This window comes from Acinonyx jubatus, chromosome A2 (genome assembly GCF_027475565.1).
Source record: "Acinonyx jubatus isolate Ajub_Pintada_27869175 chromosome A2, VMU_Ajub_asm_v1.0, whole genome shotgun sequence".
Taxonomy (NCBI): domain Eukaryota; kingdom Metazoa; phylum Chordata; class Mammalia; order Carnivora; family Felidae; genus Acinonyx; species Acinonyx jubatus.
This window is the reverse complement of record NC_069383.1, coordinates 34202450-34224073: the sequence shown is the minus strand read 5'-3', so window position 1 is coordinate 34224073 and position 21624 is coordinate 34202450. Positions and strand designations below refer to the sequence as shown.

At 35.7% G+C, this 21624-nt stretch overlaps 1 protein-coding gene across 2 annotated transcripts in view; it reads left to right on the top strand.

Moving 5' to 3' along the window:
* The window catches only part of TES (testin LIM domain protein), a 46522-nt gene extending 27184 nt beyond the window's left edge, over positions 1–19338 (top strand). For both annotated transcript variants that reach the window (XM_027075317.2, XM_053218180.1), the window contains 5 exons: positions 9068–9320; positions 10206–10541; positions 11811–12026; positions 12445–12603; positions 18046–19338. In XM_027075317.2, coding sequence (XP_026931118.1) covers positions 9068–9320; positions 10206–10541; positions 11811–12026; positions 12445–12603; positions 18046–18234 — 1153 coding nt within the window. In that variant the 3' untranslated portion in view covers positions 18235–19338. The remainder of the gene's footprint in view (positions 1–9067; positions 9321–10205; positions 10542–11810; positions 12027–12444; positions 12604–18045) is intronic.
* Positions 19339–21624: the final 2286 nt, after the last annotated feature.

Below are 21624 nucleotides of genomic sequence, written 5' to 3'. Positions count from 1 at the left end.
CTTGTCCAGTCTCCTCTCCCACTTCTCTTCCAAGTAGCCTCTGTTTTAACTGCTGAGATATATGCTGCTCCCTGGAACTTGTGTGTTTTTTGGTATGTTTCCTTCAGCTGGAAAAACCCTACATTTCACTATGATGAAACAAAAGTCCTTCCTATTCTTCAAGTCTCTGTCAAGCATTACCTCTGAGAACTCTTCCTTGATCCCTGTATTAGCTCAGGCTTCCATAGCAAAATACCATAGACTGGGTGGGTTAAACAACAGATATTTATTGTCTTCTAGTTCTGGAGGCCAGAAGTTCAAGAAGTTCAGTATCGGCATGGTTGGGTTCTGGTAAGAAACCTCTTCCTGGTTTGCAGATCGCCAGCTTCTCTCTGTGTCCTCACATGTCCTTTTCTCTGTGCATGCATATGGAGAGAGAAAGATATCTTCTCTCTTCTTCTTGAAGGCCACCAGTCCTATCAGATTAGGACCCTACTCTTATGACCTCATTTAACTTTATCTTCTAAAAGCTCTATCTACAAATACAGTCACATGGAGGGTTAGAGCTACAACATATGAATTTGGGGGGACACAATTCAGTCCTTACCACCCTCTTCCTACTTCTGCATACCCCCAAGTAAAGGGTCATTTTTGGCCTTGGCACCTTATATATTTGTAGGAGCCAGCAAATAAATAAGACCTTACTATCTTCATCATTCAGATTTCCTGTTGGCATCTTCCATTGCTGGGGACAAGGTAGCCCACTGCTGCAGTCCTTAGGGGTCAGCCTCCTATAGCATGGCCCAGGGTACCATGCAGAAGGGTGCGGAATGAATGTAGAGAGTGAATGGAAGAGATTCAGTAGGCATGACTGCCTGTCAAGGTGTGTCACAACAGTTATAAAAAAACCAAAAATAAATTCTTAGACTTATGGAAGTTTAGAGTAAAACTTGGAACTCAGTTAGCCAAACCTCATTTTATAGATCAACGACCTAAAACCCAAGGAAGTTAAAATGACTTATTTGAGCCTATTAATTATTAATAAGAAATATAATTTATAAAAATTTCCTATGTGTCACATGCAAATAAGCACTTGTAATGATTTTCTATGCCGCACAACAAATTACTCCAAATTAGCAGGTTAAAACAACACCTATTAATTGACTAAACATCCATTTATGCATTAGGTCAGAAGTCAAGGCAGGCTTAACTGGATGCTCTGCTTAGGATTTCAAAAGGCTTGAAATCAAGGTTTTGGCCAGATTGAGGTCTAATCTGGAAATTGGGAGAAGAATCTGCTTCCAGACTCATTTGTAATGTTGGTAGAATTCACTTCCTTCATTTCCTGTGGTTGCAGGCATGAGGTCCCTGTTTATTTGCTGGCTGTCAGTCAGGGGCTGTTCCCAGCTTCTAGAAGCCACTCACATTCCTTGGCACATGGCCATCTCTGTCTTCAAAGTCAATAACGTGCTTGGAATCCTTTCTGTGCCTTAAATCTCTCCGACTTCCTCTTCTGCTCCCAGCCAGAGAAAACTTATGTTTTTTAAGGGCTCACGTGATGAGATTTGGCACACCTAGATAATTTCTCTTTGCCATACCATAGTAACATAATCATGAGATTAACACCAGAGATTGCAGGTCATAGGGGCTGTCTTAAACTTCTGCTTATCATAGCACTTTACATACTTGGCTGTTACTAATCTTCATACTATCCTTTGGGATAAGTGATAGTATTCCCATTTTATATATGAGAAATCAAACACTGAGGGAAGTTAAATGACTTACCAAAGGCAAGGCTTATAGGTGGCAGAGCTAGAATTTGGACTCAAAGCTTGCCAAAACCTTCCTCCTCAACCATCTCTCTAGACAGCAGAACAGAAACTAGAACCCATGTTTACACGCTCATGACCAGTGAACTTTGGACTGCACCAGGCTCTCTTCTCTATAGTGTGGTGCTTTTGTGACATATGTCTTTTTTGGACAATGATGCTTTATCTGTGAGCACTCTCTTTCTTCACTCCATCAATAATTACAAGACTAGGAGAAAATAAAAGGTTGAGGATGCCTGATACTTACCAAATAAGAGCTATACTATCTTCTGGACACACTGTCAAGTAAAAATAATATTTAGAGCTAACAAATATTTATGAAATGTTAAGATGCAAACCCAAGATTTCAAGTTTATAATCAATTATTTCATATGAAAGTATAGTAATATTATTTGGAATAATAGATCATTTATTACGTAAGCAATAAAATTATTCTTTTGTCTTATCTTCCATAAATCCATCTAATAAAACAGTAGCATCTTAAAAGAAAAATGTTACTTGAATATAGCATACATCTGTTCAGAGAATTTCCGATTGGCTTAGGGCTGGCTGAAAACTAAAAATTCCATACCATAAATGGATTAATCCTTGTGTTGAATTCTGTAACAAGAGGCCCATGCTTAAGTCCATATAAGTATATCCCTCTTATAAACGGGCAGCTTCCAGCCCTTTTAAAATATGGTTTGTAGTAGTGCCATGACCATACCTTTAAATCACTGTGAGTGCTGGCAGCATGTCAGAGCACTCCGGTTGCTACTACTTGCCTTGTAAAAACAAAAAAATATATATATATTTTACAAATAGTGATACAAAAATAATTTCTCTTTGGGGTTGGGGATGGAGGATAGTTTCTTGTCTGCTTTCAGCTTGAAACTGTAAATCTATGTATTTTTCTGAGGCAGTACCTTTGGTACAGTTTGGCATTCCCTCTCCTGGATTTAACTCAAGAAATCTGAAGTTGTAATGTAAAAATTTGAGTTTACAGTCCTGATTTGTCATTCATATTAACCTTTGCGTGTGTATGTGTTAACGTGCTCAACTTTTTTTTTACAAAGAACTTTTTCATACAAATAAACCTCCTCCCCTTCTCACTCTCTCAGACTACATTTGCATCTTTTTAAAAAGTCATAAAAAAGATCATTTTAAATAAACTTAATTCTCAATTCGCCTCCCTTCTTTCTTCCCCCACATAACTTTTATTAACATCCTATGGAGAATTTGGGGACAAGCGCTCTAGGACAGTTTAGAAGATTTAGAGATTTGGCAACTGTGCTAAGTATGGTAACTGACTTACAACTCCCCCCAAAATTGCTATCAAATAAATGTGGTAAACAGGCTATCTGTCTGCATATATCATCAAAAATTACTGGTGGAGCATCTGAGGAAAGATACTAAACAAACCATACATGTTTGTACATACCCCAGCAACGTGAGTACTGTGCTCACCCATGCCATTGTTGTCTTGTTATAAGTTGGCATAAAACCAGTTTTTTAAAGTTCTTCATTTTCTTAAGGATGGAATCTGCGTTATTTCAGGTTGAAATTAATTATGTGATAAATATCCTACTCATTCTTATGCTTTTTCTTGGATACCAAGAAAATCCCCCAATTCCTCAACAGAATTTTCCTCTCAATTAACTTACAGGCTGTCTTCCTAATGAGTTTAAAAGTTCTTAAAAGATATTTGTAAAAATAAAGTTTTCCAATTTAAATATGGGTGATTCAAATGTAAAACACTGTAGACTAAAAACCCCCAAAATTAATTATTAAAAAAATTTTTTTTAACTAGTAAATAGCATAGATTTAAGTATTAAATAGCATACGTTTCTGTAATGGATAGTTCCTGGCACCTGGCCCAGATTTTATAGGTTTCTTTCTTGAATTGTGGTTTGTGGCTATCCCTTTTTGTTGTAAAAATGGAGCTCCAGGGTAAGGGGTCTGGAAGGGTTGTGGTCACTCCAGCTGTTGTCATGATGACAACTCTAACTGAAAAACCATCCCACCCCTGCTGAGTCACATTCCTGCCAAGTGCTCTTTACCACAGACCACCATGTTGCGGCAAGGATGCAGATGGGGTTTATAATGTATTTGTGATTTTAAAAGCTATCATGAATCAGTCAGGTTTTCCCCACTTTGAAAGCTGAAAACTTCTTTTTCCTGCTGCTATTGGTATATTGCTTTAACCGATTTTACTTGCTTAATAAGGTATGTTGGGTTGGTGAGGGGTGGATGGGGAAAATATATATATTCTCAGAATGTAAATCTCCCCAAAATAGCTGATATAAGTAATAAGAAAAAGTATAGAGATGGCTTTTATATCATTGGTTAATATACCTTTTTATGTATAACATTTTCATAGTAAATATAATTTATTTACTCATGTTACAGTTTGTCATAGCTTGTGAATTGAAAACCAGAAGGCTTTTTTTTTTCAGGTGCTTTTTTGTCTTTCAAATTCTAAAATCTAGTTCCCCTTATTTTCTGGTGTACATGTTGTTCTGGAATAGAACTGGATAATAAACATTTCCAGAGGAAATCCATACCTTTCATCACATATCCTTGTAACATGATTACTTCCTCCCATAGTCAGTCACTTTACTAATTATTAGGATGCATGCTATAGTTCACAGCCATATAAGGATCTATTTATCTATATTAGGAACTAAATTCCCACCCTGCCATTTTCCCCTCAGTAAAGTATGATTTTAAACTTGATCCAAAAGTAATGTGATGGTTTTATAAATAATTATATCATTTTTGTTAACTGATGAACAAGAATGAAGAACATACTGTAATAGAACAATATACTCCTTTCCACTGGGTGGGAGTGTGAGATAACCAGATATAAGAGTCTTTTATAGCTGAACTAGAATCTGCAGACTCTTCAGATACTTACCAAATAAAGATTTCTGACCAATTTGTGCAGAAGGAAATTAGTTTGCCCCCCTAGCCTTCATATCTCTGACTCTGTCCCTCTCTGTCTCAATCTCTTTCTGGGACTGCACATGTCAGATCTGATATTTTTGGTTTGGACACCTCACCTTAAGAAAACAGGACACAAAAATCTGTAATTATTTAATAATTTGTTATCTAGTAAAGAGATCAATCTAATAAATATTTAGTTGTTTTTCCTAGTTTTTTTGGTGTAGAGAAATCCAATTTTATTTATTTTAAATCCAGAATGCTTCTTAAACTCTTACTGATGTTAATACATTTGTATGATCAATCATTGCATCTGTGATTAACAACAGTTTAACTTTTCCTTTCTGATGAATCCTTATAACTTCTATTTCTTTGATTTTTCTTACTTCTCTGATTAGTACCCACAGGACTATGTGAATGAAGTGATGGCAAGGTTGCTTCCTTGCTTCACATCCTAAAATGAATGCACTAATGATGTGTGCTGAGTTTGAGCTTTTTTTCCAGAAACCCTTTCTAAAATCCTGTCTAGTTTCCTTCTATAGCTAAAATGAATAAACAAAATATAATCAGAAGGGATGTTGAAATGTATTGAATGTTTTTTTTCCTGCATCTTACAAGAAGCAAACATTTGCTTTATTAGTTTCTGCTATTATCTTTATTTTCCTTCCATGTACTTCAGGCTTATTTTTTCTAATTTTTTTTTAACTTCCTGAGTTAATTAATTTTATTCTCTCTTCTTTCTAACTTGAGCATGTTAGCTGTCCCTTTATCCTAAGCACCCCTTTAGTTGTGTTCTGCATTTCAAGAAGTAATAGTTTTGTTTTCTTTTTTCTCAAAAATGCTATTTCTTTTCATTTCTATTGTGATTGTTTCAATATTAAATTTTTTAGGAGTCTTTTAAAAGTATTTTCTTTTTTTTAAGTTTATTTATTTTGAGAGAGAGACAAAAAGAGAAAGAGAGAGAGAGATCAGGGGAGGGGCAGAGAGGGAGGGAGACAGAGAATCCCAAGCAGGCCCCATGCTGTCAGCACAGAGCCTAATGTGGGGCTCAAACCCATGAGCCCTAAGATCGTGTCCTGAGCTGAAGTCGGATGCTTAACTGAGCCACCCAGGCACCCCAAAATTACTTACTAGTTACTTTTTTGCTGTTGATGTCTAGCATAATTATATTCTGTTCAGATAATGTGGTTGATGGTGATTCCTTGGGCATTTATTTTTTTTATTTTTTCATTTTTTAAATGTGTATTTATTTTTGAGAGAGAAACAGAGCGTGAGTGGGGGAGGGGCAGAGAGAGAGGGAGACGCAGAATCCGAAGCAGGCTTCAGGCTCGGGGCTGTCAGCACAGAGTCTGATATGGGGCTTGAACTTATGAACCATGACATCATGACCTGAGCTGACATCAGAAACTCAACTGACTGAGCCACGCAGGCGCCCCCTCCTGGGCATTTGAGACTTTGTCTATGGCACAGTATGTGTTCAGTTTTCTGAAGTGTTTCAAATGTTCCCCAAAAGAATGTGTTCCCCAGTCACTGGATAAGATATTTTTTATGTGTCTGCTTGATCAGGCTTATTGTGTTACTCAAATCTTTATTTCTAATTTTTTAGCATTACTATAATAAGTTTGTCTATTTCTTAAAGTTTTGGTGTCTTGCTTATATAATTTGAATTTAGGTTTTTAGACTATATTAATTTTAGAATCGTTACATCATAGAGGTGATTTTAAACTTCTGTCACTATGTAGGCACACTCTTTACTACAGATTAAATGAAAGCATTAAAGTCCAAAGTGCATGATTTTAATATAGGTGCCTAACTTACTTTTTGTTGGTATTTGCCTGATGTATCTTTTTACGTCTTTACACTTTCATCCTTTCTGTGTCCTTAAATTTTAAGTGTTTCTTCCGAGTTGTGTATAGTTTGATTTTGTTGTATTATCCAGACTGAAATCCTTTGTCTTTTAACTGGAGAATTGAGTCTGTTTATTGTGACTTTTGGTATATTTGGATTATATCAACCATCTTAATTTGTGCTTTCTAAATGTCCTAATGTCCTAAGTTTCTTTTTTCCTCCTCTCTTACTGCCTTCTGTTTAATTAATTGAGTTTTATATTGTCATTCCATTTTCTCTATATGTTTGAAATTATATGTAGTATTTCCTTCTTTAGTTTTCTAGATAGTTTAAAACACATGCTTTAACAACATCTCATGTTAATCTACATCTTCAATATCTTCCTGAACAATGTAAGAATATTCGAATGGCTTTTAAAACTCTCACCTCCTCCCTCTGATTTATATATTCTTTTTGCCCTATATTTACTTCCAGCTTAGGTTTTTAACACCACAAAGTCTCTCTACTTCACTGTTTTCCTCTGTCACCTTCTCCAGCTTCTGCTTCTTTGCCAGACTCCTTCCTTCCTCCAGTCCTCTACCTTTTCCCTCTATTCTTGCCCAGGAGATGAAAGTGATCTATTCAACTTATATGCAAATGTGTCATACCCTGATTCCCAAATTTATATTTTCTACCAGGCTACAGTTTTTAACACTAGATCTCTATATCCTACAATCTACTTGATACCTTTATACTGTTTCATAGGCATTTCAAACTTTTCAGTAGTTGAATTTTGGAGGACTTTCATCAATCTTCCCCTAATACCTAAGATCTATTCTTCTTTTACATTTATTGTCTTAATAAGTTACATTTCTTCTACTAGCTTACTCATCTTGGAAACCTGGGTTCATTTTTTGACAGACTGGGCCTTCCCTTTACCATCACTACATCCAAATGAACCACAAAGTTTAGTCAGTTTTACATTCAAGGAGATCTTAAATCTGTTACTTTTTTTTTTTAATCTGCACTGTTAAATACTCTAGTCCAAGCTATAACACATCTTATGTAGACTACAACAATAACCATCCAAGATGTAAATTCCACTTGTGAAGTAGTCCCTGTTACTTAGAACCATGCCATTGCAAACCGGATGCACCACTGACATGTTAATTGGTCTCCCTACTTCCAATTATGTCTACCCCTAACCCATTTTCCATATTATAAGTATTACAGATCTAATTGTGTTATCCATTACCTAAAAGCCTTCAGTGCCTCCTGCTTATTCTTAGAGTGAAAGCCAAATTCTTTAATGTATCCTACAAGTCCCTGCATGATCTCATGCCTGCCTACCTCTCCAACCTTGTCACTCCCCATTTATTTACCTCACTGCAATCATACCAGCCCTCTCAGACCATGGGACCTAAGGGCACAAGCTCTTTCCTAATTCAGGACCACCACAAATACTCTTTCTACTCAATATTTGGAGGCTTTTCTTCTTCTTTCTTTACCCCATCTCAAATACACACACACACACACACACACGCACACACACACACACACACACACATATTTCATGCTTGTTTTATACATCCTTCAGACCTCAACCTAAATATATTACTTTCTTATGGAATTTGTTTTTATGGAGTCCTTTTCTCACCAGTTCCAAGTCAAAATTATACCCTCTCAAAGTGCCTTGTACTTTTCTTTCCTATCACAAATGCAGTAATAGGGCATATCAATAAAGTACATTGTTTAGCACATGGACACTCATATATGTTGCATTAAAGAATGATTACCTGCTAGACCAGATTGGGGAAGGGGAGCGGTGTCTTTCATTTAGTGGTATCTTTCATTTCATTTCTTGAAAAGTCCAGAGACTTTCATTTATCTTTTTTTTTATACATAAGAAAGCACATAGTAAGTGGTCACTGAGTGTTTGAAGAAGTAAAAGAAAGGAAAGGAAAGAAAGAGAAAGGAAAAAGGAAACAGGAAATGAAAAAGGAGAGGAAAGGAAATAGAAAGGGGACAGGAAAGGAAATGAGGAAAGCTAAAGCTAAATCTAGGATAATAGTCCTTAATCAGAAAAGTTATATCAGCCTCCCTCTCACTGAAAAAAAAAAACAAAAAAACAAAAAACTTGGGTACTGACTATGAAATAAATGTTACCATGCAATAAAATATGAAACCTCTTTCTATGATAGTGTTTTGGTGATTTCATTTACTTATCTATTTAAGAAAATGAGGAATGTTCAGACATGCCCCCTTGAGCATACACTTAATCAAAAGGTTTTTGATTAAGGTTTTTAAGGTTTTATAAAGTGAAGGTACATTTTTATGTTTCCTTGCTTAAATTTATGGATAGGTACTTAGAATCCCCACCCAGTGGCTTGCCTTTCTGTACCATTATATGGAATGCATATAAAAGTATTTTATAAACTATAAATATTTGAGTATATTTACTTATTGATTAGGTATAATTAGTTATTGCTTACTTATCTCCAAACTTATAGAAAAATATGTCGTAACTGCAAGTGTGGCCAAGAAGAGCATGACGTCCTCTTGAGCAATGAAGAGGATCGAAAAGTGGGAAAACTTTTTGAAGACACCAAATATACCACCCTGATTGCCAAGCTAAAAACAGATGGAATTCCCATGTATAAACGTAATGTTATGATACTGACCAATCCAGTTGCTGCCAAGAAGAATGTCTCCATCAATACAGTTACCTACGAGTGGGCTCCTCCTGTCCAGAATCAGGCATTGGTAAATAATAAGGGGAAGGGCCATCTCTTTGTTAAAGTTCTGAGGCTACTTATTTAGGGCAGTCCTTTAGTCAGCTAATCAACCCCAAGTCCATTATTTTTCTGGGGTTCTTGTTACTTTGACTTCCAACTGCTATTGGTTTTTTAAAACTAAGATTAGATACTTCATAGAATTTCTTGACTACTTAGATATGTTAATCTTTTTGAGCAAATGGTCTGACATTCTTAATAATTAGATGAAAACAGATGTTTTGTATAAATCTAGTAACTTCTAGCTTACTCTTGAGAAGATTTCTCTTAAGATAGCGAAGAATATGTAAAGAATAGAATTTTCTGTCATTTTTTTAGAATGAAACAATGTTAAACAGTATATTTTACTATGTAAGGCCAAAAAAGGGCAATTTTGTGTCAAACTCCCTTTACTGTTAATAACAACTAAATATGACATTTGGAAGTCTTTTAAGAAGATTAGTTAAAATCATTCAAGTGAACCTTGTGATAATATTTTTTATAATGGTGAAAACACTGTTGATCTATACAGGCCATTCTAAACATCTAAACGTGCCTTCTAAAAATTGATGTTCTCTTGCAAATATACATTTGTATATTTAGCTCAAGTAGACATTAGTAAGCAAAATCTTTTATAAGCTGAAAAAAAGCTTTCATATCATGGAGAAAAATGTGTTTATTTTTACTGAACTAAATCTATTTGCTGTACCTTTTTTGAATGTGTTTTCATCTCAACATATTTATATTACGAAGACTGTTACAAATGGATAAAACACTTTTCTTTCTTATATAACTCGCTTCTGATGTGTATTATAAAATATTGCTTGTCTAATGGCCAGACCATCTCCCAGTTAACACTGGTCTCGTTGTGGCTCAGGCCAGGCAATACATGCAGATGCTGCCAAAGGAGAAGCAGCCCGTGGCAGGTTCAGAGGGGGCACAGTACCGAAAGAAGCAGCTGGCAAAGCAGCTCCCTGCACACGATCAAGACCCTTCAAAGTGCCATGAGTTGTCTCCCAAAGAGGTGAAGGAGATGGAACAGTTTGTGAAGAAATATAAGAGTGAGGCTCTGGGAGTAGGAGATGTCAAACTTCCCCGTGAGATGGACACGCAAGGCCCCAACAGAATGCTCCTCCCTGGAGGGGACAGAAGCACCACGGCAGCAGTGGGGGCCATGGAGGGCAAATCGGCCGAACACAAAAGAACTCAGTATGTAAGTAGAGAGGTCACATCATTGGCTCAATTGGTGTATTTACTGGTTATTTCCCTTTCCTTGAACATTTTTTTGAGGAGCCATTCCTCTGTTTTCCAAAAGGGTAGGTGAAGGAAATAAATTAAAATTCAGTTTAGGTTTATTTTAGCAAATCATCATGTTGGAAACCTCTGTCTAAAGCGAGGTTTTCTGATTATCTGTTGCCAAGGATAATTGGGAGTTGTATGTGTACATGGTAGTTAGCATTGGTGTCATGCTGGAATATGACATATAGACATATGACATATAGAATCTATTTCTAAACATAATTTTGGTGTTAATTGTTTATCTCTTCCCACAAACAAGAATAATACATGCTTTGGTTAACTCAGTTTTGTTTGTGAGAACATGCCTAAAATTCAAATTTAAATTTATGTGAGTATACAGTTGACCCTGAAAAATGGGCTTGAACTGTGCATGTCCACTTATCACAGATTTTTTAAATTAATACAGTATAGTACTATAAATGTATTTTCTCTTCCATAGGATTTTCTTAATAATTTCTTTTTTCTAGTTTAGTTTATTGTAAGAATACATTACATAATACATATAACATACAAAATATGTGTTAATGGACCATTTATGTTATTGGTAAGGCTTCCAGTCAACAGTAGACTGTTAGTAGTTAAGTTTTGAGGAAGTCAAAATTTATATGTGGAAAAGAAAGTTATTCATGGATTTTTTACTGCATTGGGGAGTCAGCACCCCTAACCCCTGTGTTGTCCAAGGGTCAACTATATAGTCAATCATATTTTTAAAAAATCTCTTAGAGAAATTGAAGTCTTTTTTTTATGCCTTGAAAGTAGAAGAGAATTATGATACAGATGAACAAAAAGTAAGAGCCAAACTTACTGTAATATATTTCCCATAGATCCAACCAATAAGGCTTAGCAAGAAAAGGTAATAATAAGCTCTAAGGTAATCATTTTGAGAGAACCCCTTAAAAATTGTGGTGAAAATTACTGTTAGCCCTTTTCTGTAAGTGACTTTAATTAAGGAAACAGTGCTCTGTTACCAGCAGGGCACAAAAATTAGGTTTGAAGAGACTGGAGGAAGCCAAGGGAGCCCACTTCCTGGAAGTAAGAACACCTGGTTGTCTCCATGGACAAATTACTAATGTTAGTAGAAATCATCTCTCTTGTAAATTTTTTCTCCGAATTCCTGGTAAACTGATGATGAGAAATGCCCAGGTTACGATGACCAGATTGTTTTGGATGGCTTCCCTTTCAGTCCTGCTACTGCTGCAAACTGAGTATGAAGGAGGGTGACCCAGCCATCTACGCTGAAAGAGCCGGCTATGATAAACTGTGGCACCCGGCTTGTTTCGTCTGCAGTGCCTGCCAGGAACTCCTGGTCGACATGATTTATTTCTGGAAGAATGGGAAGCTATACTGTGGCAGACATTACTGTGACAGTGAGAAACCACGATGTGCTGGCTGTGATGAGGTATGTTCTCTGTGGCCACCGTAGGCAGGCTACTTCTTGTACCTCCATAGAGTCCCCTTACCATCTAACAAGGCCATCCTTAGCAGAAAGGTGACATGAATTAACCAAGCATCAGTTGCTTTATTTACATGCAGAGGAGATGAGTGGAAAAGAAAATCTTTTAACTTCAGTCATTCTGAGTGACCGTGTTAATTGTGTTGACTAATGAAAGACCGTCCAGAAACAAAAAAGATTGATTTGTGCTAAACTAAATAATAAGCCGAGTGTAAGCTTTAGGTTATTTTTAGACTTTGGGCCCAGGAAAGTAGGTTGATATTATCTGTGGATCTAAAACCTTTATTGATCTAAAGAACCTGGCGTTGTCGTTTGTACCAAAAAGGAAAATATATGATTCATCTTATTTTTGCCCTCTTTTCAGTTAATATTCAGCAATGAGTACACCCAGGCAGAAAACCAAAATTGGCATTTGAAACACTTCTGCTGCTTTGACTGTGACAACATCCTAGCTGGGGAAATATACGTGATGGTCAATGACAAGCCCGTGTGTAAGCCCTGCTATGTGAAGAATCATGCTGTGGTAAGGAGCATTCTAGGCATATGGTCGCCTTGACCTGCTTTAGGACTTTACATTATGCCTTTATTTGACCCTCTCACAAATGAGAAACAGACGGTAATATCCTTAAATAGGAAACATGTAATCCCTACCACAGGGTGTTAAATTTCAGGTAATTCAAAAACAATACATACATTCACTGTGAGCTACCTCAAGATTTCTGTCTGTACAGTATATTCTGTAGATTATAAGCACTACTTAGTAATCAAATCCCCACTAAAAAATAGTTCTTTAATGGGAATGAGATTGATTGATTCTCATCATATAGATCAGAGTCATTTACATTAATATTTTTAGGGGCTGTTCATATTCCTTAGCTGTATTTGAGCGTTTATGATTTCTGTTCATGTTCCTAAAGCCCCCCACTAAGGCTTCATTTTTTATTTTTAACCTGGAGATTGTACAATGCCTAGTTCTTAAACCCTCATTGCGAATTGATTTAGTATAACAAAATTTGACCTGTGTGTTTAGAGTTATTTGCATCAGCCAAACATTCAAATATTTAATGATAAATATAGTTAAAATATAAATATATTTATAAAATATAATATAAAAATACATAAAAAATAAATATATATTTTTTCTTAGCTCTACCCTGCTTACACAGAGCTGCTATTGCATGATGGCCAAGAGATAAGTAATTTAGATAAAGAGTATATAAAGAAAATTGACCATATATGGTAAACCCTTTAATCCAGCGGTATTAAAATGATAGACATTTACTTCTTTATAAGCAGGAAAATATGTACTAGCTAAAGACTCCCATGAGCTATCAAGTAAAGCATAAAAGAATAGAATGAAATATTTATATCATTTCAGGAGTGTGATACTACGGAAAATAAAGTAACTAGTTTTGATGCCAGTGCCAAAATTTTCAACCTTTATGCATTCCTGAGTATAGTCCATCATTTTCTGTCAATTCTGCCTTATCAGTAAATCTCAGATCCTCACAGTTACAACTACTCAACATCAGACCTTTATTTTTTGTCATTCGGATTATTGTAGTGACCTCGAATTTGGTCTCCCCACTTCCATTCTTCACCTTGTGCAAAGCCACCTTCTGTTATGATGGAAGATAATCTTTCTGAAATGCAAACGTAATCATCAAGCCTTTTCTTAACAGATCTAGCCCTTTCTTGCCTGCCCAGCCTCTTCTACTAGTTATCTAACACAAAGTTACTCATTTTCTAGTTTATACACTGTTCTTGGTCTTCTATTCATACTAATTCCTTTGTCTGATCCACCCTCCTTCCTATTCCCTATTTTACCTGACATGCTTGTATATTCCCCCAGAATTGATGTAGGCTTAACTTTTTTTAGAACACCTTTCTTGATTTTTTGCCCCAAGCTCCACCCCTTTTCTCTGGCCACAATGCCTCTCTGTGTTCCCATGAGTCACATCTGTATGTAATTAATACCACCTATCTGTCTCCTCCCCTAGACTATAAGTAGCTGGTGGATAGAGCTTGCCTGTTTATTTCCATGTCCTTAATGTCTGCCCTTAGGAAATGTTTGAGTGACTGATTTGTGTTCTAATATTTCTCATTATCTTTGGGATCAACAGGGACACTCATTGTACTTGGGGAAAAGATAATGAATCACCATGTGGCCTGGTACATGATTTAGCTAAAAACTGCTTCTCTGAATTTTGTTCCTACAGTTTCTCTAAAGGAAAAGAAAGGGTTACCATAATATGTATTTTATTGTAGGGGTGTGTGACCTTGGTCTCAGGGACTAGGATGCAGACCCCATGGGGGCAGAAATTTTGTTTGCTTTGTTTTGTACTTACAACACTAGAACAGCATAGTAGATACTCAATAAATATTTACTGAATAAAGCTTTAAATAGATGAAGCTGCTTTATTTAACTGTTAGAAGTTTCTCTTCATTATATTGTAACTAACCAACAGAGAGGAATAACCACAGATATTATTAAAAGAGAGAGAGTCTAAATTATTTAGCTTTACAATATGGTGTGATTTCTTTTAGAAAGTTTACTTTCTCAGTAAGATGCACTGCTGCCCTTTGTCTAAAAGTAAAATGAACATTTCTCTCCATTGCCTGAACAAGCCAGCACATGGCAAAAAGAGCTACCCATGCCACATACTAAATGGTGTAAAATTTTGAAGATTATCTAGTTCAGAGCATCAGTCTGCTAAGATCTTTTAATCTTCAAACAAACAAACAAATTATGTATAAACCTGAAGGCAAGAGCTGAACTCAAAACAGAGCATTTCTGAGATAAAAATTAACTTGGAAAGAGGGTAATGGGAAATACACCTAGTTTGTCTCTGCATGGTCTCTGGAATTCTGGTCTCAAATGGCCACCCCCTGAATTCACATCTCTGAGATCTCACAGGAACCTCCCGCCAGAGAGCTCATTACAACCAGTGTCATTAGCTTTTTCACATTGTGTATAAATAAACTAAAAAAGTAGGAGAAATTTAAGGATATAAGAACTAATTGAAATATCAGAGGTTTAAGAACCCAGAAAAATCAAATGCCAAGCAGAAAGTGAAAAACACATTATCCCCTGATTGTTTCCATAATCCCCAGACCCTCAATGAGGCCTAGGCAACTTTCAGATTTATGAAAAATTAGGAGCAGTAGACCTTAGCTGGGACTAAATGTCAGACTTCGGGATGAATGACAAATTATTAGCAAAACTAAATTATACGAAACCACTAACCCTAAATTCCTATACCATTCAGTGTATAGTTCATTTTTTTTAATCTAAATAATTCCGTCAATTTTACATATAATTGAATAGTAGTTATCTCTTTTTGAAAATCACAAATGAAAGGGGCGTCTGGGTGGCTCAGTTGGGTTCAGCGTCCAACTCTTGGTTTCAGCTCAGGTCATGATCTCACAGTTCATGGGATCAAGCCCCGCATCAAGTTCTGCCCTGATGATGCTAAGCCTTCTTGGGATTCTCTCTCTCCCTCTCTCTCTGTCCCTTCCCGACTCATGCTCTCTCTCTCTCTCTCTCTTTCAAAATAAATATAAAAAAATTCTAAAATCAACATGAGTTTTAAAAGATTATAAAAAGATCCACAAGTATTATTAGAGGAATGAAATAAAGGTATGTCTTGGTCTAAAAGCAAGGGATTAAAAAAAATTGAGTGTGACATGCTTCTGTTTTATACAGGCGTGTTTAAAATATTGAAAAATTAATATGAAACATAAAAACTACATAGAACTACATTCTAAATAGAAAGCTACAAGATAGGAATATTTGCATAAGCAACTGCTTGCCTGGTACAGCTACAAATTAAGAGTGCATTTGTAATTAAAACACTCTTTTTGTTGTATTCAGGAAGAGTGTATTGACCATGGAGAGAGAATCTCTCCCTTGCTTCTCAGGAAACACTAGGTTGACATAACCTGTGAATTAAGCAGCTATAGTCTCTGTAATTAGAAGCCGTGTAGCTCTATAAAGTATGGAAAGTATATTGCATGTTCGAAGTGGATATTTGTAACAAGGTCTCACATCATACCCTAAACCAGTTTCCCTGCTGAACAGTAGCCACATTTTAAGGTCTCCTAAGTAAGGAGGGTCAGGTTAAATGACCTACCTTCAGCTCTCAGTGATTCCTGACAGACATTAAGAAACCAAAGGTGTGGAAGATTAGACATTTTTATGTAATGCAGGACAATTCGTTCCTTTCTTCACTTGTTATAAAAATACTTAAAACCTTTAGATGGTCACATTCATTCAGAACATGCATAAACAAGAAGGCCTATGGTCTGTCTAGTGTTTTGGAGGTCTTAATAGGGTAGTTTTGTTTTCTCCTATAATACTGAGGGTTGTTCATGTATTTTCTTCATATACATGCTCAGCTAAAGGAGAAAATTATGTATGTGTCTGGGTGTGAATGTGCATGTATGCCATATATTTATTTGTACATAACATACACTGAATGGTACAAAGAATGTAAGTATTAATGTTTTACAATATTAGATTATACATAAATTATGACTTAGAACAGAAACCAGTTAGCTACAAGTTATATTTTTAGTGCAAACTAATTATTCTCAAACACTGTCAGTATTTTTAATTGAGTCCTTAATTACCTTGAACATGATTTTCATTTCATACTGTCTAGAAATTAGTGGTGTTAATAATCTCATGTGTCAGAGGTAAAGCTAGTGAAATTACTACTTCAAAGCTTTAAAGAGTGAGGAAAAATCTTTTTTTAAGACTATTTTTTTAAGAGCAGTTTTAGTTTTAAAACATAAGTGAGAGGAAGACCCAGCAACTTCCTGTGTAACCCCTGTGCTCAAACATATATAACATCAGTCATTATCAACATCACTCACCTGAATGCTACATTTTTTACCAGTGATGAATCTACATTGACATATCATAATCACCCAAAGTCCGTAGTTTACCTCAGGGTTCATTCCTGGTGTTGTATATTCTGTGGGTTTGGACAAATGTGTAGAACAGGCGAATGACACACATCCATCATTATAATATCATCGAGAATGTTTTCACTGACCTAAAAGTCCTCTGTGTTCTACCTGTTCTTGTCTCCCACCTCCCTATCCCACCCCTGGCAACCACAATCTTCTTATTTTCTCCATAGTTTTACCTTTGCCAAATGTCATACAGGTGGAATCGTACAGTATGTTGCTTTTTTAGATTGGCTTCTTTCACTCAGCAATATGCATTTATTCCTCCATGTTTTTCATGGTTTGATACCTCATATCTTTTCAGCACTGGTTAATAGTCCATTGTCTGGATGTACCACAGTGTATTTATCCCTTCACCTACCAAAAGAAATCTTGGGTGCTTCAAATTTTGGCAATTATGAACAAAGATCCTATAAACATCCATGTGCAGGTTTTTGTGGGTCCAAGTTTTCAACTCCTTTAGGTAAATACCAAGGAGCACAATTTTAGATTTTATGATAAAAGTAGGTTTAGTTTTCTAAGAAACTGTTAAACTATCTCCCAGAGTAGCTATACATTTTGCATTCTCACCAGTAATGAATGAGAGTTCCTATTGTTCCACATCTTCACCAGCATTTGGTATTATAGGAAAAATCGTAAGACTTTTTTTTATAATTACTAAGATGCAGTCTAGTAGAATACGCTGAAAGGAAACTGCTTTGAAACTTGCCATCAAGACTTTCTGCTTCAAACATCATGGGATATCTTACAAGCATCAAATCACCTTTTGGCCTTCACCTGTTATTCCTCACAGTGCTCTACATTTAGACCCCAATTAAGTTGGCTAAAAAGGTTAACCAGAAGGTCACTCTCAGCTGTATATTCTTGAGGTGGCCATTCTCAGTTAAATTTACCATCTGAAAGAAATGTGTTGTTTGTTCCTACATGACAATGTTACCATCACAGTTTGATCTCTCATCCTCTTCTCTTATTTGTGTAATTGACTTAACAGGTTTGTCAAGGATGCCACAATGCCATTGATCCTGAAGTGCAGCGAGTGACCTATAACAACTTCAGCTGGCATGCGTCCACAGAGTGCTTTTTGTGTTCCTGCTGCAGCAAGTGTCTCATTGGGCAGAAGTTCATGCCAGTAGAAGGGATGGTTTTCTGTTCAGTGGAGTGTAAGAAGATGATGTCTTAAGAGGAAAGCACCAAGCAATATTGAGCCATAGCTATCCTAAGTGGTTTGCATTTCTGCTGTAAAATGGAATTTGGAAAAAATAAACGGGAAAAAAAGAAACTGTAAAGGAAACCAGGAGATTTTGTTCAGTATCTTTCTTTGCTGTTTTTCCTTATCATATTTTTCATCTCAATTTTTAAAACCTGCTTAAGCATTTGATTTTTAAAACAGTAAAGAACTGTTATCTTTGCTTGGCTTTCCATATGTAAAATCTTGGAGGTGGAAGCTTGAGATTTAATTAATCTTCATGTGCCTATCCCTCTTGTGCCAAACACAGTATATATGAGCATTTAAAAATTAGTGTTGTTGAATGGAAAGATGCGCATTTTCTAGTTCTGTATTCTTTTCCCCCCTCCTGTGTAAAATGAAAGGAAATTAAACTTGCCCTAATGCCAAGGCTTTACATTTGTTGCCTTATCTTATTCACTGAACTTTGTAGTGATTCACAGTGAATTGTTTTGACAGAAAAAAGAAATGCAGCATAGTATGGAGAGCTGTTATCATTTTAATGCCTTTGCTATTTTCTAATTTAGGCAGAGGTGGTTTTATTGCATTTATTTTTCTTTTTATTTTTCTTTCTTTTCTTTTCTTTTTTTTTCTTCTTTTTTTACTTGCCCTACCTCTCAGCATTCTCTTGGTCAGCTGGTGACCTCTGTCTGTAGCCTTAAGCACATTATTGTCACATGTGACATCCACACATCTTCTATAGATGATTTTTGGCTTAGACATAAAAGCCAAGCCATTCATTTATATTATGTTTTCAATCCAAAGAACGTGTATACTTTTTGTACCCAAAAAACTATAACTTGTACTGATTGCACTTGCCTACCATTGTTTGGATAGATTTTTTGCATGAACCCATTCTTTTCTAATGGATACTGTCCTACAACGCTACTAAGCCTGTTCAAGGATATGTATTGAATGTCTTCTTTGACTGTATACTTCCATGCCTAGATATTTCTGTTTATTTTTCCCTATATACTTCCATACAAGGCTATGCAATATAAAAATGAGACTGAATGAATGATATGTATATTCAAAATAAAGTCATTTTCACTTCAACAATTGTACCTTTAGTCTTAATAGCCTTTCTGAGAGCAAAAAAAAAAAAAAAAGGAAAATACTTTTGCAATTAAGCACTTGTCACAGCAGGGGGCGTTGTCTTCATGGATAAAACCTCATACAAAAATAAAGGCTGTTTCTGACAAGACAGAAACTAGGCTTTTCATGATGGAGAAGGGAAAGTTTTAAATAAATCAAGGCATTTAAGTTGGTTTTCAATTCATGCAAGAGTTTTCTGTTTCAGAAAAGGAAAGTCATTTTCACTGAAGTTTCACTGAAGTTAAGCTATCTTCTTTGAAGATGAATCCCATAAATATTAGTCTTATACTTGAATTGTTTTTTGGTTTTCTAACAATTCTTTATGGCAACCTAATGTGAAAAAGGAAGCAAGTGTGGAATAGTGGGGGATTAATTCTTTCTGGTATTAGTGGATCATGAGATTTTTTTTTTCCAGTCTAAAGTATTTCTATCATAGTGGGAGTAGTGGTTTTCTCTGGCACATACTCAAAATAATTCGCTTTGGATTTTTTTTTCCCATCTCATGATTGCCTGGCTGATGGCGCTTTTCTTAAATTCCATACCCCGTCCCACCACTCACACACTATCACTAACATACAGATATATACATTTTACATTATTCTGCACTATGCCTTCCCCAGTCATGAAAAAGTATCTTTTGGGGCTTGAACACATTTCACCTTATCTAAAGGAGTAATCTAATCCTACATACAATTTTAAATGGTTGTATCACAAATGTCCATCATTGTCTATAAATATCACTTTATGCTTGCTCTTTTTACCTTTATCTCAAATGAAAAAAATACATTTTCCATACCATTTTTTTTGTCACAAAGTTGAATAAGTTAACTTTCCCAGGCATGGCTATATGGGAATAAATTGAAGCAACTCCCCTGCATATTAACATGGCTACACTTTACATGTCTGCCCATAGCCTAAAAGAAATTTCCATACAAGAAATTTGACCAAATCCATCATTCACTAATCATGTATGGTTAGTGCATGTGTATTAGGCATTACCTAAAAGAATAAACTACTTTACCTGAGAAATACAGAGCCACTGTATTAAGTGGCTGTATTAAGTCTTTACCCTGACTTAATTTTTAGTTTGGTCTTGTAATACAAGAGAATGAACTATAATGAAATGTAATACAAGAGAATGAGTGCCATTTTTAATTGTTAATCAGTTTTGGTTTTGCTTTTTTTTTTTTTTTTTTTGGAAAAACAAAGTCTCTTCAAAACTTTGTGGTATAAACACTTAACAAAAGACTAAGATTGTTACTAGATTTTCTAAGATTTATTTTTCTTCTAGTATTTCCTTTAGCATTTAAAGTGAGATCCCTCCCTCACCACCATCATTTTATATTTTGCATTTTCTTCAAGTCTAAACAATGGTTTACTTGGTATAGGGACCAAAGTTAAATCCTCCCCTTGCAATAGAAAAAAGATAGGGAAGTAATAAATGTTTTTATCTGGATCCCTGCATTGTTTTTCTTAAAAAGTAGACATTGAAGAATAAGCTTTGGATCTACTAATTTCTCATGGGTCAATAAATGGAAATCTTTATCATCCAAATTCCATTTAAGTTCTAATAGAGATCTATCTTATCATTTTGTACTCAGTATAGCAGGCATTTAACAACTATGTCTACACAGCAGCAGACAGACACTCACCCTGGAAGGACTAGACTGGGAAAGAGAAGGCACCAGAATATGAACCATGATGAAGGCACCACAGAGAGTAAGAAAAATGTTTTTTTCCCATCTGCTGAAGCCACCATCTTGGATTTTAAAAGGTAAAATGGTGACTTCTGATTCTCTTATTCCCTACTCAGCAGTGAGTACTTGAGAACAGAAGAGTTTCTTTCCTGACCCAGGAAGTTCAGAAGATTATGATACATCAGTTGCTGAAGAAAACTGAGGCAATACATTTATCATCCTTATTGGAAGAATATGACTCTTTAGAATGATTAATCATGAACTCATTCACAGAATCTGCACATATCCTGTTCATCTCGAAGCAGAAATGTGCTTATAACACATGGATTCAGTGATAATTTTGAGAAATCAGTGGATTTCAGTTATTTGATCCCATTAAGAAATAGTTGCTCAAGAGACACACTAGCCTATTTGTTGTAGAATATCTTTTTTTTTTTTATAAGGGCCTGTGAGGTTTGTCCTTTAACCAACTCTAGCTGATATTTCTGAAGTCTTCGAGCATAGATTTCCAAATCTGACTTTGAAATATTTCAGCCCAATTTTACCCGCAAGA